The sequence below is a fragment of the Balaenoptera musculus genome, chromosome 18 (genome assembly GCF_009873245.2).
Source record: "Balaenoptera musculus isolate JJ_BM4_2016_0621 chromosome 18, mBalMus1.pri.v3, whole genome shotgun sequence".
In the NCBI taxonomy this organism is placed as follows: domain Eukaryota; kingdom Metazoa; phylum Chordata; class Mammalia; order Artiodactyla; family Balaenopteridae; genus Balaenoptera; species Balaenoptera musculus.
The window spans coordinates 67,929,009-67,954,434 of NC_045802.1; the positions used below are offsets into that span (position 1 = coordinate 67,929,009).

At 40.5% G+C, this 25,426-nt stretch overlaps 1 protein-coding gene across 5 annotated transcripts in view; it reads right to left on the reverse strand.

The window, feature by feature from the left end:
• The window catches only part of DOCK9 (dedicator of cytokinesis 9), a 263,127-nt gene that overhangs the window by 73,722 nt on the left and 163,979 nt on the right, over nt 1-25,426 (reverse strand). For all 5 annotated transcript variants that reach the window (XR_005017271.1, XR_005017270.1, XR_005017272.1 and 2 more), the window contains exons 10-21: nt 17,951-18,025; nt 16,474-16,614; nt 15,952-16,155; nt 15,429-15,551; nt 11,874-11,956; nt 11,164-11,286; nt 4,043-4,122; nt 3,774-3,961; nt 3,570-3,635; nt 2,385-2,477; nt 1,236-1,359; nt 762-883 (exon numbers count right to left, since the gene is read on the reverse strand). Coding sequence is in view for 2 of the 5 variants with exons in the window: in XM_036832051.1 (XP_036687946.1) it covers nt 762-883; nt 1,236-1,359; nt 2,385-2,477; nt 3,570-3,635; nt 3,774-3,961; nt 4,043-4,122; nt 11,164-11,286; nt 11,874-11,956; nt 15,429-15,551; nt 15,952-16,155; nt 16,474-16,614; nt 17,951-18,025 (1,422 nt within the window). In the remaining 3 variants the exon portion in view is untranslated. The remainder of the gene's footprint in view (nt 1-761; nt 884-1,235; nt 1,360-2,384; nt 2,478-3,569; nt 3,636-3,773; nt 3,962-4,042; nt 4,123-11,163; nt 11,287-11,873; nt 11,957-15,428; nt 15,552-15,951; nt 16,156-16,473; nt 16,615-17,950; nt 18,026-25,426) is intronic.

The following is a 25,426-nucleotide window of genomic DNA, read 5'->3' on the forward strand; positions in this document are numbered from 1 at the left end:
ATAAAGTAAATAGGATAGTAAGTATTCCTGGCACAGGCAAAGGGTCCATCATCTGTTTGTGTTTAGTTTTATTTCTGAAACCTCTGTTTTTCTCATGTTCAGACTAGGAATAATAACTGAATGTTATATGATTTACCCTTATTTTGGAATATTTTAACTATTTGTTCATAACATGGGCCCAAATTTGGCACTATTTAAATGCAGAGAGATATTAAAAGCCATTCACAATGAAACAGAACAGATCTTAACTAAGCATGTTATAAAACGGAAGTCTATAACATTTAAGATGGCTAAAAAGAATATAAAACCAACAAACCAATTGGAGAAATCAGAGAAAATTCAAGCTCTAATGAATCAGAAATGTATCAGAGTGGACTACCATGTGGGCGAGAGATTTGCTTACTAGACTTACAATAAGTTGGAAGACAATTCCTAACCATTTGCATGACTCTAAGAACCTATCTTTATTTGAGCACGGCTAGTTTTCAGAGACAAACTTCCATCTCATACACTACCTCCAAGTTTCCATTTCCCTGCTGAAGCACTGCTGGTTCAGGGCTTATAAAATGCCCAAATTCCAGATTGTGGTAACTGTTAACAGCACTGCCTTCCAGTGGCCTAAGTTTACTTGAAAATGAATAACTAAAACCAAAATGTGGGACTGGCAAAAATACTGCATGCTTTTGTGTGTTACTGTCGTTTCAGCTAATCTTTAATGCTTTCTGAAGGAAGTGCGATCAACCAATCTTAAAGTACTGTACCCTGCCCATCCCAAGCTCCTGGTAGCCAAGGTAGCCGGACGGGAGATTGGCTGAGACAGGGATGTGCTGCTCGCTAGTCACCACCCTTCCATCTTTCAGGAGAGGAAGCCAGGAATATCCAACTGTTGAAACAAAGAACAAAAAAGTCACCGTAAGTGTAGGAAAATGTATGAAGACAGCCATGTTACTAAATTGCCTGATCTTTAAGAACTGTTTATACCGATCAGAGTAAGAAACTGAAAAGGCCCTGAATATAGTCTCTGCAGAACAGCGTCTATAATGTACGCTGGCCTCTTTGGGATTAGAATTCTAAAATTATCTCCTATAAAATGGACGTATGTGAGCCAGGCATGCTACCTTTACAAACGTCATCTAAAAACGCCTTCACAGAAGGATGCAAATTCAGAATCAAAACAAAATTTAAGAACCTAATGTGTAAGTTGTGAACAATCAAAGGAATGATGAAATTCAAACCTTGTGTTTCAACAACATCCTTCTTCTTTGTGCTTCCTTTGCTTGAATTATCACAGCTGACGTGGAAAAATGTGAACAGCAAGTGGTGCTTTTCATGTAGCTGGGTGGGCAATTCTATTTTAATCTGCAAGGAAGACAAAATAACAATCTTTTTTATATTCCAAAAAAACAACGTGTCACCCATGTACAAACGTGCATTTGCTCTCCAAACGGATTTAACGTTTGCAGTTAAAGAGAGCTGAGACTGTAAAGCTGTGCTAAGGAAGAAATGGATCCTTAATACACTGTACTGGTCTAAATGTCTGTGTCCCCCACAAATGCATATGTTGAAATCCTAGCTCCAAAGGTGATGGTATTAGTAGGTGGGGCCTTTGGGGTGATTAGGTCATGAGGATGGAGCCCTCATAAATGGGATTAGTGCTCTTGTAAGAGATCCTATAGAGCTCCCCGGCCCTTCCTGCCATGGGAGGACACAACTGAGAAGTCTGTGACCCGGGAGGTGGCCCTCACCCAACCATACTGGCACCCTGATCCTAGACTTCCAGCCTCCAGAACCGTGAGCAATTAATATCTGCTGTTTACAAGCCACCCAGTTGGTGGTATTTTGTTACAGCAGACTGAATGGACTAAAAACATTCACTGACCAAAAACAGGAGAGTTGGTATTTCAACTCTAGAAAGAACTGGAAAACTCATGACAGAAACCACTTCGTTAACTTCACACAGCCAAGGCATAATGAAAAACCAGGTTTAAACATTTAAAAGTAGGATTCATATAGTAGTTTTAGTGAACTGCATTATAATTCTACATAAGGAAACCCAAAAATAAGAAAGGAAGATTCTCAGGTCCAACAAGTATTTAACTATACTTAAGTATGCATTTGAACGGAAATATTAATTGTGGTAGTGATACGGGAGGAATTTTGACTTTTTCTTTTCTATACTATCTGCATTTTCCAAGTTCTTATTTTTTATAATAAATGTTACTTTTATAATTAGAAAAATTATGGAAAATAAATATTTCAACACTTAGTTCTATTACTGTAATTTCAGTATGCAGCTTCTCTTGAATTCTGGTTTACTAAGCAAAGAAACTGGAGTTTTCCTTCAAACTGGTTAAATTGGGTTTCCTCTTGAAAAACTCACTTACCTCATCATAAAATTCTGGGTTTTGGTGATGGTGTAAAACTGCAGCAAAGGCGCTTCTTGTGAATACTGGCCCGCCAGGTCTGCCATAAATGCACTAAAATAAGAATTAGCAAAGGGAGACACCAGTCTTCAATTAATAGAGTAAGAAATTAAACTCAGATGTGTTGTAAAGAAAGCAGCATTCCTACAGCATAAACTAAGCCACCTTTGATGGATTTCTCCTGCTTACAAGACTCCAGACCCACAAGCCCTCTTACTGCTAGATCCTACCCACCCCCGGCTCATCTCCCAGCCCTCCCCTCCACTCCTTCCCCCACCTCTCCATGTCCTGGACAACGCCTGCTCTCTGCTCACTTTCACCTCCATGCCTTTGCCGACACAAACTCTCGGTCTGAACGACCTTCCCTCCCATGTACAGCAAGCAAACTCTCATGCATCCTTCAAGAAATGATTCATTCCTTCCTGTGTCGCCTCGGCAATTTTTTATACTAATTATTCACTATTTCTGTACCTTCTGCATGCCAGGAGCTTTTCCTCCATGACTGCCTTTCCCACTAAACTGTGAATTTCTTGAGGGCAAAACTATATTATATTCTTTGCATCTTTATCTCCTTCCCTTCTTGGAAAGTCATTTCCACACAGTTACAGTAAAGAATTTGGGCTCTGGAGCCAGAATGCCTGGGTTTGAACACCAGTTCCACTAATATATGGCCCTGAGCAATTCATTTAAATTCTGTGCATTAGTTCCCTCATCTAAAAAGAATTCAGATAATAATAGTTCCTAACTCAGAAGACTGTTATGAGCATTAAAGGAGTCTAATTACCTATAGGGCTCTACAAGCAGAGCCTGGAATATAACAAGCACTCAATAAACATCACCAATAATCTACTATTATTATTACATACTAGAATAAACATTTTCAAGTTAGGTGCATGATATGTTTACTGAATTGAACACGTATAAGAAAACCCCCTCCCTAAAGAGTATAACAAAACAGACATTATCAATTAAGAACAAGAACTCAATTATTCCAAATTCTGTAAGGTTCAGCATATGTGGTTATATTCTGTGATGTCATGTATTTTTGTGTTTGTGTCGATTAAAATGTGCTAAATCCCTTTAGTTGTACAATATCATGCAACTGCATTTTTAAAATGGAAAATTACGAACACATAAAATACAAACCTTCAGAGGCTGAGAGTCTTCCTCATCTGAATCTTTGAATTCAATGCAAATAGCAATATTTCTAGCCTGCAGCAATAGTTAAATAACAAAGAAAAAGAAAATAAAATAAAAAGCCAAAGTATGTAAATATTTATAGAAGAACACGAGAAGCTAAAACCTAAGAGAGCTTGGTATCAAAAATAAAACCTCAATCTTTGCACTCACCTTGGCAAAAGACTTTTGACTGTCATATTTCAAGGACTTAGGATAAACATAAAGGTGGTGGTTGTAGATGGTGTATGGCTGAGTATGTTTTGGTATGCAGGGCACAAATTCCTCCACCTCAAACGTGATTGGCATTTTAGTACAGGTTTCAAATTGCTTCGTAGGAATGTATGATGAATTGACATAATCTAAAAAAATTAAAAACAAACAAATTGAAGTAAAAACCAAACAAAAACTTGTCTGTTTATTACATAGAACTTAACACTTACTAGGATAGTCTGAGGAAACATTATCAATTGTAATGTCTAGATTGCCCAAAATCACGGGGAGTTTAGCCATCTTCTCAGGTCTACAAACGAAAGAAGAGAAAAATCAAACAGGTTAGGTTAGCTCTGAATTCTAGAGCAGCACTTCCTAGAGCAATATAATGCAAGCCATAAAAGTAATTTTAAACTTTCTAATAGCTACATTTTAAAAAAGTAAAAGGAAACAGGTAAAAATTAGTTTTAAAAATATTTTATTTAACCCAACATTTAAAAAATATTATCTTAATATGTAATGAGTATAAAAAGTGTGTTCTAATTCTTCGAAACCAGGTGTGTATTTTACACTTGCAGCTCAACTCAGTAGGACCTGCTGTATTTCAAGGGCTCGACAGTCACACATGGCTAGTGGCTACTGTGCTGGACACCACGAGTCCAGATAAGAATATTAGCAAAATGTTATAGCGGAAGTTTTCCTGAACCACTCCATCCTCAGCATACATTCTTGGCTCATGTGGAATCATGAAAATTCAGAAGCCATCTTAGGCTCCAATGTCTAGTGAAATGCCAAAGAAGGTACTCAGTGAAATGTCTGGTGTTTGTATTTGGTCTGACTCCATCCAATACAGGAATGTCCTCTGTGACGTTCCTGACCTGCCTCAGCCCTTCCTAGTGACATGGAAATCTTCAACATAGGCGTTTCGATACCCAGATTGCTCTTCGTCACAGCATGGTAAAATTCACTTCTCTGAAGCTTCCACTCATCAAGGAGCCTAGTTATGTTTCTCTGTGTAACACTTTTAACCACCTATACACAGCTATCACACCTTCCTGAAGTCCTGGATTCTCAGCCCTTTTGCATCTCCCTCCAATGCCATTTCTCTCACATAAGAACATCCCCTTTACATCACGGCTCCCAGAACTGCATAGATAAGGCCCAGTGTGGTCTGCCCAGGTGGGGTAGAGCAGCTGTCTGGTTTTGAACAATATACCCTTCTACTGATGCAGCCAAAATTCTATTACTTTTAAACAGTCCCACCACCGTAGTGACGCACATTAAATTTACAAGCACCTAAACTCCCTAATTTTTTTTTCATATGCTTCACTATCGTGCTATATGTTTCCATCGTGTATTTATACAATTATGTTTTTAGAAGTCAGAACAGGATTTGATTTTTGTCTCGGTGAAATTTTATCTTTTTATGATCGAGTCATTCCAGTTGATCAAAACCCTCCTAAATCCAGATTCTAACATCTAATGTATTAGATATGCCTAACAGCTTTATGTCATGAAGACATTCATCAGCACCTTACATTCTCATAAAAGTCATTGATGAAGATAATGCACAGAATATTGCAAGAAGCAGCTCCTTCTCAAACCTCTAGAAGCTCATCGCCAGACTGATACTAGCCACTCATCACCCCTCCTGGCTTCTGGTCACTCCAGCACTGAACAACTGTCCACTCTCTCACATGCGCTACACTTCTCTGACCCGTTGGTCATCTTAGAATACACACTTTGCATTCCTCTGCTGGACCAGCGTGGTAACCCAACTAAAAACAGAGAAGCAGAAACGTGGCTGGGATAACTAGTTCTATGTGACGTGACTTGTTTCTAGAACACAGAACACTGCCTCCTGGTTCTTCATCGGCCACCTGTTTAATAATGTCTTTGAGAACACTGGCAAGAAACATCACAGCTCAGTGGCCAACAGATTCAGCATTTGGTTTTGTTCCCAGTTTTGAAAAGTTCCTAACTCCTGTTTTTAAGATTCCTCAGACATTATTGTTGTCTTAAGCAATCTCACATGTAACTTAAAATATATCTTGTGGTATTGTGGATCTGAACCAGGAGGTCCCTGACAGTTCCAAATTCTTGCTTTCACATGACTGCCGCCTACATTGAGCACAGTCATCTTTGCCCACCACCAGCTCCAACTTACAGAATCACTTTCTCTCAGGGTTCCTCTCATTTCCACTTGTCTTTTGTTTACATCTGAGTTTAAATGAACAATTCCTTGAAATCCTGAGAGAGATAACTGTCAGGAAAGCAAGTCAACAAATATTCATCATTCTGCCTTCAGTTAAAAAGATTGCTGGCCAAAAGATGTCCAGGTACTGTCCAGCATTACCCCGATACTTTGTCCCTGTGCCATTGTGTGATTTGTTCACAAACACAGTAACCTTTTCTTCTAACAGGAAGACTGTGCCTTCGACAATCATTTCCTGGGAGCTGTCAGTGGCTTCCCAAGCACTGTTAACTACCACAATGATACTCCGCCAGAGCCTCCCTCACCTTCACCCAAAGCTCTTGGGGCATCATCCCTCAGACCAGGGGGTTTCTATGCAGGTATAAATTTTCTTGATGTATACTGCCTTGCTCCACCTCTTCATTTGAGCAACTTAACTCTGCAACATACCATAAAACTCTGTGTTGACAAAATCTTAGAGACACCTACAGAGTTGTATCTGCTTCCTTGAGTCAGAAATATTATGTTTAATGTAAATGATACTTTTAAATATACCATAAGTACTCGAGAGTACTATATTTCACCCCTTCCTAGTTATTTCTACCTGTGGATAAATATATACCTTCTTCAAGATTTTTTTTTTTTGGTTATCTCTATGACATCATGCCCATATAAGTTTGAGAGATTTGGATTTCTAAGCAACAAATTTTAATTAAATTATCTTCATTCACTGGAACTCTTTCTACGATGTGTTACTTACTTCTGTGTCTAACTATACTTACTTCTTATTGTTTCCTCCCTCTACTGACAGCTTTATACTTAATTCTTTTTCTGTTTCCTCCCTCTACTGAGAGCTTTTACTTCTAGTTGCTACTTCTGTAGCAGCATTATTTCCATTCATTTCCAAGCAAGCACCGATCTGAGCTTAGTTCCATATCAGGTAGCACAGGGACTCTGTGGAAGCTGTTTCTACCAACTCAGTTTTTTAAAACATAATCTTAAACCTATTTTAAAACTTTATGATTTTTATTGAACTTGGCTTATTAGAGATCAAAACGTCACACACATCAAAAATTCTACTGTCTTTTATATGAGCATTTCCAAAGTGATGGGGGGGGGGTGGTGTGTGCGCAAGCATGTGTTGCACAAAGAGAATTCTCTCATATCCGGAATTAGTTTGGAGTTTTTTTAATGCTAAAAATTAGTACCTACATTCTATGTGAAACTTATGAAAGAATGCTTGAGCATGAAAACCCATCTTAAAACTTCACTGATTAAATAAATGTGTAATGGAGATGCATGTACGGAGTCTGGCATTTGGAAACTGCTTCTGTCTACATGTGAACTTAAGAGTGAGGCTCAAACTCCCTCTCTTGGGAAAAGGAAAGGTTTTCTTTTCCCACTGCCCATACGTTCCTGCTGGTTCAACCACTCCCTCAGAGGAAAGGGCAATGGTATCACAAACTAGCAGTCATCCCGTGCGAAGAGGGTTGGTGTCTTTACCTTTGTGTTTCTGGAGCTTGGCCTTCCCTTCCCTACTTCCTATATTGACCCATTAAAGTGATCAATTGGTAATACAGACACGCTTGGGTGTGTTGTTGGTGTGAGTGTACTCTTCTAACTGCATTTTGTAAAAGGAAATATTCCCTAAAAGCTTTTCTGTCACTTAAAAATATATATATGATTGAAAGAAATTTGAGATATTTTTGTTTAAACAAAACCACTGAATTTATGTCTATGATAAATTTCAATAAGCATCTATCAAGTGTTTACGCTGTGCTACAATGCGCACTACACTAGGCACCGGGGACAGAAGACAAACAGGATTCGATTCCCGTCCTCAAGAAGCCAAAAATCCAGTAGATATTGTCAACTATTTAAGATACATGATGGCAACTACTTCTGTAGCGTGTATACAAACGTCTACTGAGAAGTGGAGGGTCTAGACGTATTGAGAAGGAACGGGGGATGCGACCAGCACTCACGGTGAGAGGAATCACCCTGCCAGGCATTCTCACTTATGCCCCCCACAGTTCTAGGAGGCAGGGCTATTATTATCCCCCCTTAAAAAGAAGAGGACACTCAAGCACAGAGGCCAAGTGACCTGCCTGAGATCTCCCATCACGGAAGTGAGTTACGGATTAGGCTGCAAACAATAATAATGTCAAACTTGGGTACAGAGAATAGAGAGGTACAAATAAATGCAAATATGTAAGCCTCATGCAGAAACACTTATAGCATTATTACCTAAACTACTTAATATGGTAGCATTTAAAAAACGGTCTGCATTTTAAAGAAAATGTTCTATTTTTATACTTTGCCTTCAGATCTGCCGCAGAAATAAGACAAGACACAGCCATGAGCAAATCAAACAAACGTAAAAAACCACATCCCTCTTCTTGGATAGATACCTCCTGGAGCACATATGTTAGCAATACCATCTATCTGACAGAATTATTTTCTTACTAAATCGTGGAATGTCTCCTCTGATAATTACTACAAGGGAGAGGGGCAAAGTGGCTGATGAGCTTTGCCAGCTGTTTTCTAGACACTAGCGCAGCTTCAGAACATTTTTCTCAACCATTGTTAAATGACATTTTGAGACAATCATGGGAGCAGAAACCATAGCTTTGGATACAAGCTGGTGCCCAAGCCACTGATATGAGATTATTCTTTGTTAAAAAAAAACAAAAAAAAACACACACACAAAGAGGAAAGAAAAAGAGCAACACTAAGGTTTTTTAAAAAATGAAAAAAGGGATCCTCCACTCCCCTAACTCAACTGTGAAAAACACACAAAGAAACACTGGCATTTCTTTGGATTCTTCCTGAAAAAGGACAGCAGCTTTCCTCGTGCCACTGCATTTTCTGCTGCTGACAGCATTGGGTCTCTATTTTCGGGTTTCTGAGTCTCTTGCTGGCCATCTGGACCACACTCTTCCCAGGAAACCCTTCCTACTGAAGGCCTGTTGTGCAGGGAGATCCCACCCTGTGCTCGGGACCAGTGGAGGCTTTGCTCTTTGCTGCCTGGTCACAGGCTCTCTGCTCGGATCATGTTTTGATTGATGAACCTGTGAAGTTCCACCCTCCAGGTTCCACCCAGGAAGCCAGACCTTCAGCTGGGGCCACCCCCAAAGAGCAGCCACTGTGGCGGGAGCTTCAAGCTTACCAGCCTAGGGAGTGACTTCTGAGACAGGGCTCCCAACCCCCATCGCACATAAGAAACTTCACTATCTGTTTTGTTGGAATATGTGGGTAAATGTTAGTTAAAAAAAAAAGTTCATGTAAAATCATGGAAAGCTACAAAGTGGAAAGTGAAAAATCACCCATAAACCCATCCCTCAGAGAAAACCATGACTACCATTTGGTGTATAACCCAAATGACTATTTTTATGTCCTTCTATCTTTCCATCTAGCTAGCTATTCGCCTATCCATTTCTTCATTTATATACAAAAAGAACTATATGAAATATATTCTTTTCAAAAATGACGTCACATAGATACACTTTCTCCTCCTTACCAGTACAGTGAGCCCACCTTCCTACGTGAGTACACAGAGACCTACGGCATGATTGTTGAGAATCGCATGGTAGGCTAGTGAGAGAAAACTGTAATCTATTTAACTAAAGGTGACTAGAGTTTTTAACAGTATGTATAACAATACACTACCCATTACCAATAAGTAAAGGTTTTTGAAAGATGTTAATTATGACTCTGTTTAGAATTCTGAAAAAACAGAAGAGAGAGAAGTAAGAAAAAAGGTGAAAATGAAGTTAAAGAAAGCTAAACAGCCATTCTGAATTCTAGGTAAACTTATGTAGTTACTTTGAAATGTATTTTTTCAAGTAAAAAAATCAGACTGAAAGGCACTTAAGGTATAGAATAGTTACTGGCTGGCTCTTGGCTCTTCTTCTCATTTCATTATCTTTTAATACCCTCAGCTCTGTCTCCTTCCCAGAATTTTCCCAGAGAAAATGTAAAACCCACGTCCCTAGCAAAGGAAGTCCATGCCATAGGTTCAGCAGTGAACTTCCTACAACGGAGCACCAGAACAGCCCGGTGGCTAAGGGCCCAGACCCTCAGCCACCTGACTGCCACCAGCTGCACAAGGCTGGACACCTCACTCAGCCTGTCTCTGCCCTATTGCCATGGGTTGAATTGTGTTCCCTGAAAAGATGGTGAAGTCCTAGCCCCCAGTACCTACGAATGTGACCTTATTTAGAAACAGGATCTTCACAGATGTAATCAAGTTAAGATGAAGTCATTAGGGTTGGCCCTAATTCAATGATGTGTTCCTATAAGAAGAAGGAAATTTATAGACAGAGACACAGGAAGACAGCTGTGTGAAGACGGGAGGCAGAGACTGAAGTTATGCTGCCAAAAGCCCAAGAATGCCTGGGGCTCCCAGATGATGAAAGACACAAGGACAGATCCTCCCCTAGAGATCTCAGAGGGAGCGAGGCCCTGCCAACACCATGACTTCAGGCTTCCAGCCTCTAGAATTCTGTTGTTTTAAGCCACCCAATATGTGGTGCATTGTTAGGGCAGCTCTAGGAAACAAATACCCTCACTAATATAGGCAAAGCACTTAGAACAATGCCTGTGAACTGTTAAGTACTATATGAGTTACTATCCTTCCCCCCATCACCCATTCAGTTAATGGTACCACAAATCACTCCATCGTGCAAGTCAGAAAACTGGGAGTTATTTACCTGAGACTACCACCCATTTCTCTCTCCTTCCACCCTAACACCCAATCAGGAAGCCAAGACCTAGTAACTGCACCTGTCTAACATGACGTGAACTAGTTCTGTTTCCTACTCTTCCTACGTCCACTTGCGATGGCTTTGCTGAGTCCTTGCCCACCTCTTGCCAAAGGTTCCTCAATTGTCTCTTTCCTCCCTGGGCTCATCTCTACCCAACAAACCCTTTGCAGCACCACCAATAACATTCTTTATACAATTCAAATTAACCAGGTAACTCTTCTGACTCTAAACCCCTTCTTCCTGCTCAAGGACTTGAGGAAAAGTTCCACGCTCATCCAACACGCCTTGGTGTATGAGTTGAGCAACTGAAAAGACTGCTCCTGCTTCCTCCCTTTCCACTGAACAACTTCTGTTTTTCAGGTGTGGAAATAAGTAAGGCCTTGAGACTCACTTCCGAAAGTCTGCAAGTAACTTGAGCATGTCTTCATTGGATAGCTTATTGCTGTCTTGCTTGTAGAGAGCAGAAAATCTGGCATTTTTGTCAAGGTTTCCAGATGCATCCTTAAACAACGTCCTGAAATAGCAAAACAACATGTCTAAGCTGTTTCCAAATGACCAAAATAAATCCATAACTTGACTCCGGTTTCTATGTGAAGACTAATTATTATTCTACTGGCTATAGCCCGCAGAAATCTCATTATCTAAAGACATGGAATATGTTTATGAGGATGAACACAACTAACTCAATTTACATAGAAAACATTTCCAGCAAATGGCTTGTGCTTAGGAAATAACATACACAGCCAAATGCTTAAGAAATAGAGGTCACAAATAAAGAGGATCTGCAGGCCTCACTGGGCTGCCACCCACTCCCAGCTGGAGGCATGTGGCTGGAACCTGGAATCCCAGCTCTGCAACAAACACTCATGTCCATCCTGCCAGTGCCAACATGGCTATCCTCCAGTTAGCGTCTCTCCTCTCTGGGTCTCTAATAAATGATTTTTCAGATATGGAGCTTACTTATTTTTCAGTTTTACATATTTAAATCCTCTTTGTCTCTGGACAAAAAAACAGAATAGGTCAGTCTGTCTGTCTGTCTGTCTACTATCTATCTCCATATATCTACATCCATATAAAAGGTATAAAAGATGTTCTCCTTACCTTGCTGCCCAAGCAAATGGCATTCTGTACTGCCCTAGTCTTTGGCATGCCTGCTTGGCATTCTTCAGCACCTTCTGGGCAACCTTGAAGACATCAGAATAAAACCATGAGTTACTGTATCCCACAGACCAAACAACCTCTTATGGTAGTATCAGATGCATGGACAAGCACATCTTACTGCAATGAATATGGCTGGATTTATACTCAGTGCAAGTATTCTGCTTCTCACATTCCCTAGCAGTGATTTTCAAAGAATATCAAATGAAAATTGTTTCCAAAATGTACGTCTTTTCTTTGGTCTTCATAAGCAACAAGCATGCCATTTCATAGGCCTTTCTATTTCTTCATGACTAAGGGCTATATATTATAAGTCCACTGAGTTATTAATAATTACTAATACTTGGTATTCATGCCCAAATATATCACATTGTTAGAGTTTAAATGAGAACACTAATGAAAATACTAAGCTTTCGTAACTCCTAATGTGCACTGGCTTATGCAGACTCCCTAGATTTGGGGGATATATATTCATTATTAAGACATTACAGGTATTGACTTAAGTTAGGCCAATGTTTTCAATCACTATGTTCTTGTTTTCTAGGTATAAGTTGCCATTACTTTCACTTCTAATGATTAATTTTGGTTTGTTGAGGGTGGCTGGATTAACTCTATAGTGCACAGGGAAGCAGATCTGCTTTTGGCCTATGTATGCATGGCAGGTTTATTCATCAACTATACCCCTATTGCTAAAGCAGATGACACCCAATTTCCCCAAATTTGCTTCTTCTGGAATACTGCATTGTTACCACTACAAAGTGTGACTGATTCAGAGCCAGAGCTGGGGGTTGAAGGGCCTTTTACATTACTTAAGTACATCGGAGCCAAACCAATTTTGGGAAATGTGACCTAGTGCCTGTGAACTAAAGTGTGCTCTGCAGAGCTGCAGCAGCAGCCCCACTGGGAGCCTGTCAGGAATGCAGAGTCTTGGGCCCCACCCCAGACCTCCTGGGTCAGAACCTGCATTCTGACCAGACCGCCGGTGATCTGTGTGCACCAGGTTTGAGAAGTACTCATCTAGAAGACTCAGAAGGAGAACAATAGAGCTCTCTGTCTCTGAGTAAAACTGAAACCAGCTGTGTGAGTCTAGAGCACTAAACCTCTCTGGGCTCTACTTTCCCACCCGAAAAATGAAGAGCTTGGGCTAGACTTGCCATTATCCGTTCCAGTTACTAAACGTAACGATTCTACCGTAACCGTGGTGGGTGGGGGGGGGAACTGCTGCCTTCATGAATGACTTGGAAAACACTTCTGATTGAAACAGGTGTCGGGAGCTCATCCAGCCCCTCCCTTTCTTCTTCAAGTGGGGCATGTCCATGTGGGGACTCGGGGATCATAGAGTAAATGGTCTGCCTTCCTGGGGTGGCCATTTTACTTACACATTTTCAGGTAGAAATGATTATTTTTAGGTTCTAACAGTAATGACTATGTTGTGGAGTAAAATGCAATATTTGCGTAAAATTTAAAGCCAAAACAGGCCTCAAGTAAGTTTCACTCTTGCCTGTAGTGAACGAGGACTGAACTCTCAGACTTACTGAGGGTATCAATGGAACACAATATATATAAAAGTCAGAGTGAAAAACTCATTTTTGCCCTTTGGGCTTTCCCCCCCCTTTTCTTTCTTTTTTAGAAAATCTATTCGTGGTGGACACCTACAGAGACTATTCCTAAAAATTTCCTCCAAAACAATAATTTCCTCCAAATGATGTTCTAGACCATCTTGGAAAACATGAAGAGACATTTTGATATACAGAAAAAATCATCCCTCAGCAAAATCTCTACCGAAGCTCCTATTTTTTTATATGAGATGGTTGAGTCTTAATCTCTGCTTTAATTTACTGCATTGGAGGTGTGAACACGTGGAAAAATGTACACATGGCTGAGCCTTACGTTCCATAAGTAATGAAGGAGGAGCAAATTCAACAGATGCTCAACGGACACTGGAAAGTGTATGTGATTTTCACACCAGCGTGAGCTGCCAAATTTCAAACCACGCACGTGGCAGGCAGAAGTAGCAAAGCTGGAGCATACCAGCCTTGGAAATGTGTTGCATACATGGCGGGGGAGTAGATCTTATCTTGGGCATTCATTGATTATTAATCAAACCATCAAAGAACTAAAAGAGTTTCTCATCCAAGGTTTTACAGACTTGATTTTAAAAATAAAACAGCTTCTCTCCAGAGACCAAATTTTACTCTGCTTTTATCAGCCAGAAAGGCATATGTTTGAAGCCATGCGCCTGGGTAAATGGGCTTCTCCTTGACTGGAGCTGTAATAACTGATAATGACATCCTCCTGTATGCGTCAGTGATTTAGTACCCATAGCACTGTCTCGTATGTAGGTGGTGGGGGGGTAGCAACATCATCTTTCAACTACAGATGGGACACCTGGGGCCCAGAGAGGTGACATGATGTATCCAGGCTAGTTAGGAGCTCAGCACCCAGGTCTCTGACTCCTGGAGCCTGTTCCTTAAAAACCGTCCTGCATCTTGGTGGACACACCTGTGATGTACAGTGGCCAAAGAGAGGAAGACAGGAAGCTCTGAATCACTCAGAAAACCCCAGTTAGAGCCTCTGGGGTGTCCCCTCCTACTGCTGACCAGTCCTTGTCAATGTATCAGGCTCTCAGATGACCACTAATACAAAAATTTTTTTAAATAACTAAAAGTACTATAAAACTGGCACAGGACAGCACTCAACAGCTGACTGGAACCAGGTAGCTCAATGTGCTAGAAAGCGACAGTCAAGTGCCAGCTGGCAACTCTAGCTGTGGGACACTGAGCAGGTAACTAAACCTTCATAAACCTCAGTTTTTGGGAGTGTGAAAGGTATTCTTGGCCTAGATGACTTCTAATATTCAGTTTTTGGGGAGTGTGAAAGGTATTCTTGGCCTAGATGACTTCTACCGTATGTCCACACCTAGGCACTCCCCAGGTAATGAACAAACACCAAAGTAACGAAAACACACCAAACATACATCTTGCACGTTTCCTTTCCCTCTTCCACCTAATGTCACACCACCTCTGCCACCGTAGCCCCGCCCCACCTGACAAAACACAAGTGCGCCTGATCTACTGACGCTGCTGGCCAGATCATCTGAGCCAGGTCACCTCCTAGTCTCCAGTCTCACATTTAAGTGTAAATGGACCCAAATTTATAATTCCAGGACCTCGGAGACATGCCAACAAGTGGCATGAACTCTCTTTAAATACAATATACGTACTTTTTAATGATGGAAAGTTTACTACTAAGCTGGAAATTCCTTTGCCAATTATTTCAGGATGGCAGGATAGTCTAGCCAAATGAAGTATTTTATTTACACATGGAACTACTTTTCATTGAAAATTGGACACATAAGGTTAACTATAAGACAATCCATGAGACTAGGCTACATCTTTTAGAATATAAATATGTCTTAACTGTGATTTCTTTAAGCACTTCTATATTTTTTTTTTCTGATTGCTGTTTATCATCACAAAGCATGCAAGTCATCCATACCTTGGAAGAGTCTGAACTTTTCATGTATGGCTCCGCACCATGTGTGATGCTCCCCTGAAGCACTTTTTCAATTCTAGCCACAAGAAATATATCAGGATGAGGGCACGTGACTGAAAATATTCCCTAGGGAACAAAAGATTTTCTTCCATGAGTAGAATTTACAGCCACGTTAAACAAATCCCATGAACATTAAAGATTCTCAAGCAGCAAAGAGCACTGATACAGTATAGCTATTCAGAAGCACCCAGGGCCAAACTGGTTAACTCATCAACAGTTCATCATCTGATCAAAAAGGCTATTTGGTGGAGGAGGCAACTAGCAGAAAGTTTAGAAAAAAGAAATGAGAAATCAAAAACTACTTCTTCTCTTTCAGCTTGCTTTTACTGTCTAATTATATATGCTATCAATATAATTAACCGTCTCATTTACCCCAGCTGTGCATTACAAAGTTTCATTACGTATTTACATAGCACGTGCAAGAGAAGCCTTATTGGCATGACCGCTGGGCTCACACTGTCCCCACCTGCTTCGGATACTGCATGGCGGCTTCGTGAAGGATGTCCTGCAGGGCAGGCGAGCTCTGCCTACCGCCGTTCATCAGAGACGGGGATGTGATGGCCAGCATCTGCCTCACTGAGAAATGGTTCAGGTCCACGTGGAAATCGGCAGAAATCTTTCGGTTGTATTTTATGTCAAACAGGGATAGAGTAACAAAGAAAGGCTCGACCTGAACAAAACAAAACAATCCAGACCATCACTATGGCTCAAACTGTCAGGAAAAAAGAACGCTGCTATCAAAGAAGAAATGACTAGACCTATGTATGATTGTTGCTATAAATTACCGCTAAAGAGCAATAGCCTCCATACCTGTCCTGTATCACAAACATCCTGTCCGGGCAGCCGAAACAACCCTCGGCACCCTGATTTAACACCGCACCTCTCTGACACCAGGAACTAGGACTGAATGTCCCAGCTGCACTGCAACAGGCACATCTGAAACCTCTGAATAGGCTTTTTAATCTTTATTTTTTAAAAAGAAAATTACATTTGTAGTGGGTCCTTCTTCATTTTCAGCAACACAGCATTGCAAATTGAAAGATAAATCATTGCACTTGACAAGAATTCTTTTTCCAAACTTTTCTTCAAATGGCTTCACTTCTGGCTCAGCTGATGAGAAGTCAAGCTTCTTTAAAAGAAAATGCAAATATATAAATGTATTATGCTCCCACTAAAAAAAAAAAAAAATCCCATAATAAATGTATCCTAAGGAAATTGCTTAAAATATGGAAACGCTATATACCTTAATTTACTCACAACAGTGTTACTATTTTATACATTTATATAGTATATAATAATGGTCAAATAAATGATGCTATATCTACTCAATGGATCATTATGCAGAGCTTAAAAATTATTTTTATGAACAACTCAAGTGTCCATCAACAGAAAAATCTATAAGCAAAATGTGGTGTATACATACAATGGAATATTACTCAGTCATAAAAAGTGGAGTTCTGACACAAGTTACAACAGGGACGGACCCTGAAAACATTATGCTAAGTGGAACAAGCCAGACATAAAAAGGCAAATATTGTATGCTTCCACATACATGAACTTCTTAAATAGGCAAATTCATAGAGACAGAAAGTAGAATAGAGGTTACTATGGGTGAGGGGAAGGAGGCATGGTGGGCTGTTGTTTAATGGGTACAGAGTTTCTGTTTGAGAGGATGAAAAAGTTCTGGAAATGGATAGTGGTGATAGTTGTACAGTAATGTGAATCTACCCAAATGCCAGTGAATAGTACACTTAAAAATGGTTAAAATGGTCAATTTTATATTATGCATATTTTACCACAATAAACAAAAAATCATCAAAAAGCAAAAAAAAAAAAAAATATATATATGTATATATACGGTTATGAAGTCTCCGGAGAGACATAGAAAAATACTTATTTTTAAAGATAAATGGTTAAAAGAAGTTCTATAAAAAAAGACCACAAATGAAGAAGAGGAAACTATGGGAGGAAACACAGCAGAACAGCTGGCCCCTCAAAGCAGCCCTATCTGTAGGCAACCCTGGAGGTCTTCCGAAGCCGTGTCTTGGATTTTTTGGGGACACAGATGTGGACCACATGCACTGCGAGGCCTGTATCTGGAACTGAGCTGGGGCTGGTCAGAAAATATCACAGTCTCCTGGGCATCTGTAGTGATGCCTGTTATTTTCTGACGGTGAAAAAACCGTCAGAAAATAGGGGGTAAATTATATATGTTCTTTGTGGACTTGAGAGTGTCTTTGGATACATCTCCCTCAATTTTCAACAATCTATTAAATATCAAATATTCACAATGGTTATGCTATGGTAATGAGATTACAGGTTGTTTTTATTTTTTCCTCTTTCTCCTGAATTTTCTATATTGTTATACCGCTTGTTATCCAAAGTATATAAATAAGCAAACAAACAAATAACCTAACAAAGGTTTTCTTTCCTTGCACTATTTTAAATATTAAAATAGTTCTTACCTGGGCATCTGGGTCCAGGTAAAAAAGTTTAACTCTGCTTTCACTTTTCAGTTTGATTTCTGCTTCTCTGGTACTCTGATAACAAGATAAACAGAAAATTAAAATTACATTGAAAAAACCCTTTTCTTACAGAGATGTCTAAATATGTTTGAAAGCTACCCCATCCTGAAGAGCCAGACTGCCAGACAGCTCTGCCCGCATCTTGGAGGGTCACCTGCATGTCAATGAACAAGGATAGGCTATCCAGTATGTAGCACACAATGTAAGTGCTATGGGGAAAAAAGAGAAGACTTGATCCCTGGCAGTATGAAGCTGATAATCAACTGCAGCCAAAACCAATGCAAAGAAAGCAAAAGAGAATAATTAAGCATTAATATCAAGAAAAGCTTCATAAAGTAATGGAACAGGGGATAAGCCTTGAATGAAGGGGTAGAATTTAGATAGCAAAAAGGAGGAAAACATGAGCATTTCAGACCAAATGAAAAGGATGCACACAGAGGATAGATACTGAGAGAGGAAATGAGCCCAAAGGGTAGAAAGGACTTAGGGTCCAGCCTGAGACTGAGGGTACAAGCAAAGGAAAAGGAAGGCATACGTTTTGGATGGTGGAATAAAGAAAACTGTGGCGTATCTTGAAGGACAGCCATAGGTGTCAGTAGCAGGCAAGGGGAGAATTGCTGATTCACTCAATAAATATTTATAAGCACATATTCTATGTCAAGCTAGGGACACAAACATGAATGAAATGCAGTTCCTATCCCCAAGGAACACCATCTGGGAAGACAGAAAATAAACAGCAATATGAATGGCAAAAGAAATCGTACGTACAGTGAGCTAAACTGCACTAGGGGTGGCCGCCAGGAAAGAGCTCCCAGAGGAAGGCCCATCTTGAAGGACAAGGACATTTGGCCAGAAAAGGAGAGAAGGGCATTCTAAGAGGAGGTACTACAGGTATAAAGGTACGAGTCACACCTGAGCAATGATCAAGTCATTCATTACAACTGAATGGTTGTACATGATGAAAAAAGTAGAGAAATGAGTCGGATTTGTATGGTAAGGTCTGGGGATTTCACTCAGAATCCAAAAAATCCTGCAATATTTTAATCAAGGGAATAAAATGACCAGTTCTGCATTTTAGATCCACCCCTCGGGTAGGGCTGAAGCAATGGATTACAAACGGAAAGACTAGGAGGTCCACATGATCTCTCCTGAGTTATCACAGCAGGCTCCCAGTCTCACAGCAAGGCCCATAACAAATCCCACCTTCCTAGCTTGGGTGGCCCGCTGACTGGTCAATCCACTAATTTGGGAGGAAGAGCAGGTTTGTGGAGAAGATGGTAGAGTCTGAAGATGCCTGCGGGATTTCCAACTGGAAACATTCAGTAGACAGCCAGAGAGATGGGACGTGAGCAAAGGGTGGGGAGGAAGGCTGGAGTTAAGACCAGGAGAACATCAGCACAGAGGTGAGGATGCAAGTCTTGGGGCGGGGGGGGGGGCGGTGAGAGTCCCTGGGGGAAAGTGTGAAAGCGAGTCTGTGGACAGAAACCCAGGGGCCCCAACACTGAAGGGATGGACAGAAGAAGAGAAGTCATTCAGGGAAAGAGACATGGTGGCAGAGATAGGGGCTGAGAAGTGGGATATGGGAACAGGGAGAAGAGGAAGCTTCTTAGACATTCACAAGATAGAAGTCATCTCCAGCCACGCTATGCCACAACTGCTGCCTCTAAATCTATATATCCTGTTCTTCCTGGCGGTCATAGTTCTTAATAGAATGTCCTCTCTCAGCTGCTCCTTTGCCCAAAGACCAGGAGTCACATATCAGCACACAATGGGTGGTGACAGCCACAGGGGAGAGGGTGTCTTGTCCTCTCTGCTTAAAGAGGTCTACTGTTATATTTCCAATCATGGCCAATGAGAAATTAAGCATCTTAATTTTCTCAGCCATGTAGTTGTTGTAATAGGTTCTTAGCAATGACCCAAACTCTACCCTGACCATATCTGACAAACTATCTACATCTAGCAGAATGAAATGACCACCAGAATGCCAGCTAAGAAACTGGGTTCTAGTTCTAGTTCAGTTGTTAACTGGCTGCATGAACTTGAGCAAGCCACTTAGCCTCCTTGGACTCTATTTTCATTTCTGAGTAAAAATGTTCAACAAGATGATGGCTCGAGTCTTCTTCTACAACAGAGTTTATCTTGATGCTCTCCCTGCAGCTTTAAGGCTTCTGGAGGCTCAGGGGCATTCCTACAAATCACCTGCTCATGCTTACAGAGGAAAGTGTGTGCCTGTGGCTGGGGACGGGGGTGTGTAGGACAATGTTTTAAATCCATCTTGCCCATCCCCTTATCCTAATTTTTCAAACCAAAAGGGCCAGAACACGTGCATGTAGAATACACTTAACTGAACCCAAAGAATTTGCTTTACTTTGTATACAACCCATGGCGTTTCCTAACAAAGACATCAGTACTAGGTGCTGCGAGCCACCACCAACAGTAATGCATTCTTCTGAATTTTTGCTTGAGTCCTTCAACAAGGGCAAACGCTATGATCTCAGACACTGGAGCACAGCAATGGGTTCTTAATGTAGATGCATTTCCTCATGTCTTTCTGAAAGATGCTTGTTGACTCAAGCGGAGTAAGAGATGAGAAATGAATAAAGCAAGAAAGACTGCTAAGAGCTCTATATAATTAGAGGACAAACAGAGATGCAGATACATTAACAGGAAAAAAAAAAAATCAACAACTAGCCAAAATAGACTCAAAGCATCCTGATGTTGCCACTAATATCCAAGGGATATATTCTTCACTAGAAAAACCATTTAATGGGGAAGAAGGGACAACGTTAGATGTAAAAATAACGTGACAGTTTATAATCCACCTTGCACACACTGACAGCTCTTCTATGAGACAGAGGAAAAGCAGGCTCAGCTTCTTAAAGTTCCTCCCATCCTTCCCAAGGCCCAGAGTGCTTTAAACAGACGGGATGCCTGATAAACAGTGTTTGAAAGAATTACCAACTAAAACCTAGGCAGTAAGAAAATGTGGCTCGGGAAGGGCAGGGCTTTCCCCCAGAGCCAGGGAATAATAAATACTTGAAAGCATCATAATGATAAAAGCAAATATTTGTTGATAATAGCCAACATCTCTATGCTAGATGTTAGCCTAAGTGGACATTTAAATTTGGTACAAACTTAGGAGGCAAGTCTTATTATTATCCTTGTTTAAGAGAAAACACTGGGGCTCGAGGGGTAAATACTTTGCCCCAAATTCACAACCCTAAACAGAAACCTGGCTTCTAACTGAGGCTGTCTGGCTTCAGAGCCCAGATTCTTTAACTATTAGACCAGAAAAAAATAGGTAAAGAATATGAACAGGCAAGTCAGAAGGCAGGAAAACCAAATGTCAAATAAATATACGAAAATATGAAAAATACCACTACTAAACAGTGGCATACAAATTAAAGCAGTGAAACATCATTTTTCACTCCTCTGGTGAGGATGCAGAGAAATGGGAATACGAATTGTTACAACCTTTTGGGAAAGCAACCTGGCAATATTTAAAGCACTAAAAGCACAATAAACTGTGACCCAGAAATCCCACCTTGGGGAATTCCTCGTACAGAAATAAGAGCATGAGTATTTCAGCTTATAAATATGTCATGATGTTTATTGTGCACTGTTTGTATAGGCTAAAAACTGAAAATTATCTAGATGCTCATGAATAGGGAGATGGCTGAATAAAGTGTTCAGTATCCATATTTGGAATATTATGCAGCTATGAAAATAAGTGAACTAGATCCTCTATGGCCCCAGGGGAACATCTATGAAAAATTTTTAAGTGATAGAACAAGTTACAGAGTAATGTATATATCATTAGCATATTTTTAAAAATAACTAAGAACACTGCATATGTGTAAATATGTTTCCATGAGCAATTGGTTTGGTAAAGAAACAATTATAACAGGTTAATAACATCCATGCTCTCAGGAATCTGGGGATGGAGGTTGAAGGGAAAAGATGAACTTTTCTTTATACAACTTTGAATATTTTTACTTACTATAGCAAGTACATTTATTTTCACTTAAATTTTAGTAAAGACAATAAAATTAATTCCTGTAATAAGTACCTTCACAGTCTAAGAGCCCACAAAATATAGCTGTAAAAAAATATCCCACAGACTATGCCGTCCAGCACTTCTCAAAGTGACAGAGACCAGCTCTGCTCTTAAAATAACCTGTGGTCAATCCATACCGTAGATGCAGGAAGAACCCAACTGGTTCTTCCCCAAACCCTGTTGCTGGTCCTACCCACTGCCCGTCTAATACTTTGGGTTCAGTATAGAGGAAAATGGAGAGAGAAAAGTGACAATGACAGAGCCATTCTCTGTAAAAACTGACACTTCTCGGATACTACAGAAGAGAATGATTTGTCTAAAACAAAGGCTATTCCCCCCACTCCTGTATTCCCTAAGTTTAATCACTAATGATACACCCTGACAATGTTTTCTTCCTTGTCTTAAGAGGCAGTTATGAACCAAACATTCAAGAGTTTCCAGAAGAACTACCAAAAAGTTTAGGCATACTCTGCGTCTTAAGTTTATCTCTAAGCAGGGAAAACAATTGAAGGCCAGAGCATCATATTTTGAGGACGGCTCATCAGGAAAGTACTGTGTTGACTGTTGGCTCATTTAAACAGAATGGGTTGCAAACAGGAAGACTTAGCAAAATCCTTTGAAGCCAGAATACATACTTTTAATTTAAAGAGCTGTCATGATTTGTTTCCACTACTTCCATGATATCTAACTCCCAGGGACCATCATCTCATCCTCTGTGTCACAAAGCTATAATAAAGCATTCTAGATAAGGAAGCCCAAGAAATGGAACGCCAGCTGACCTCACAAACACAACCCTAGCCGATTCCTTTGTATCATAACACAATGACATAATTTTCTGGATTAGGATACAGAGGAGGAAGTATTTATTACAGATGTGGTTTAAAAACTCAGAGAAGGTGTCCGTGAAACTGTTAGGGTTCTGACAAGCACTGCTGAACTTGGCCCCCTGATGCTTACTCACCCTCAATGAGACCATAAAGTTTGAGACACCAGACTCTAGCCTGTGTTCAACTGTGGAAGATTTACCAAGAAAGGTAAATTCATTCACTATAAAGAAGTTACAAGGTAACAGAATGGGAGCAATTTTGGTTCAACAGGAACCACATGGGGAGGCCAAATTAAGAGTGAGCAGCTGTTTTTTGAGTACACAAAGAGCTCAAAAATAGAAAAGCTATGGAGGAAAATATAAGGTGGAAGCATGAGGGTTTTCTTCATACTACCTTTACACAGGAGGTGATGTATATACATACGTATATATATATTCATTCCAATGTTACCTAAGGTAAACGTAACCAGAAAAAATATTTATCAAATAAATAGTAATCGGGTTTACCACATGATCATATTACCCCTTGACACTGTAGGGAAGAAACCAATTAACTACCTTTAACTACAGTTTGTGTATTTCATAAAAATGTTTATAAGACTATGTACTCTAATACTATAAATGCTGTTAGGTTTAGAGCAAACATATGTTTGGTTCCATTTTAGACAATAGGAGGAAAAGAACAGGTTTTAGGGTATACACAGTGTGTCCCCATAAGAAAACAATAGAGATGTTCAGTACTAAATGTACAAGCAACAAAAGGGCCAAGAATATACAAAACAGTCTGAAAACCTAATTCCACATCACTCCTACTGTATGTCAAGGGCCCCTCCATCACATTCCACAATGAGACACCAGCTATTTTTGTACTAAAACAACTTCCTGTCGCTCATATCCTGTTTGGTTATGTCTCCGTCACAGTGGAAAACAAAAGCCGGGGCAACAGGATGAAAGAAGCAGAAAGAGGAGTTGACCCGAGAGGAGCCTGCCATTAAATTACACCTTTGCCTGCCCCCACTGTTCTAGTCCTTTCTCTGCAATCTGACGTAACTGTGGCCTGACCTCCCCATGGACCTTTCCCTGGTACTGGCCTCTTAACCTCCTCACCCAGACTAAACTCTCCCTCCTTGCCTAGCTGTGCAACTCGAGCCTCCCTCCCCCTCCCACACGCCCTCCCACCCCTATTCAATCTCACACTCTGGAATCCATTCCTTCTAAAATCAGGATGACCAGGTATCAATCAACCTCCTTCCTTTCTTAACAGGTACAAATGATCCCCACCCCAGAAACACTGGAGGGGGTTATAAATAGTCAAAACCACTCACACTCGGGGCCCTGGATGATGAAGGGGCTGAGAGCCGGGCACACTGGTGCCTGAGCCCCTCACACTGCCACCAAGCAGGCGGACAAGAGGCATCACAACAGATACCTGCCCCACAAGTGGGATGGCAGCATGCTGGTGGATAACAGCACATCTTAATTTTCTTTTTTTTTCTCTTCGAAAAATTACCTTCTGCACTTTTTCTACCTTCTTAAATTAAAATGGTTTAAAAACACTTGAGAGCTGGGGGAAAAAAAAACAACAGTTAAGTCCCTTATAATGCTGCACTTTTTAGGTTCTGACCATGACCCACAGTAAGAAATACATTTACATCACAACCCAACACACACATACACAAACACACTCACTCTCTTTCTACATATATATATCAACATATGATATATGCATGATATACACATATATCTTTTTTTAAAATAAATTTATTTATTTTATTTATTTTTATTTTTGGCTGTGTTGGGTCTTCGTTGCTGCGCGCAGACTTTCTCTTGTTGTGGCGGGCGGGGGCTACTCTTCGTTGCGGTGCACGGGCTCCTCATTGCGGTGGCTTCTCTTGTTGCGGAGCACGGGCTCTAGGCGTGCAGGCTTCAGTAGTTGCAGCACACGGGCTCAGTAGTTGTGGCTCGCGGGCTCTAGAGCACAGGCTCAGTAGTTGTGGTGCATGGGCTTAGTTGCTCTGCAGCATGTGGGATCTTCCCGGACCAGGGCTCAAACCCATGTCCCCTGCATTGGCAGGCGGATTCTTAACCACTGCGCCACCAGGGAAGCCCTACACATATATCTTAAATAATATCTATCATTATTAAAGGCAGTACACTTTAATATCCTCTATTCAATTCTATCCATTTTTTTATTCTGGGTCACATAATGTTGAGCTAAAGAAGCCTGACACAAAGAGTACATATGTATGATTCCACTTTTCGGCAGGTCTAGAATAGTCAAAACTAATCTACAGTCACAGAGGTCAAAACAATGAGAATGTCAGCTGGGAGGGAGGATACAAGACAGTCTGCTAAGGTGCTGGAAATGTTCGTTGATATGGATGGGCGTCATGTGGGTGTACAAATGTGAAATCCATCAAGCTACACAATTAGGGCCTGAGCATTTCACTCTATGTAAGTTCTACTTCAATAAAAAAAAGAAGAAAAAATTTTAAAGTAAATGAGAAATGGAGATTGAAACCAATTAATTTAA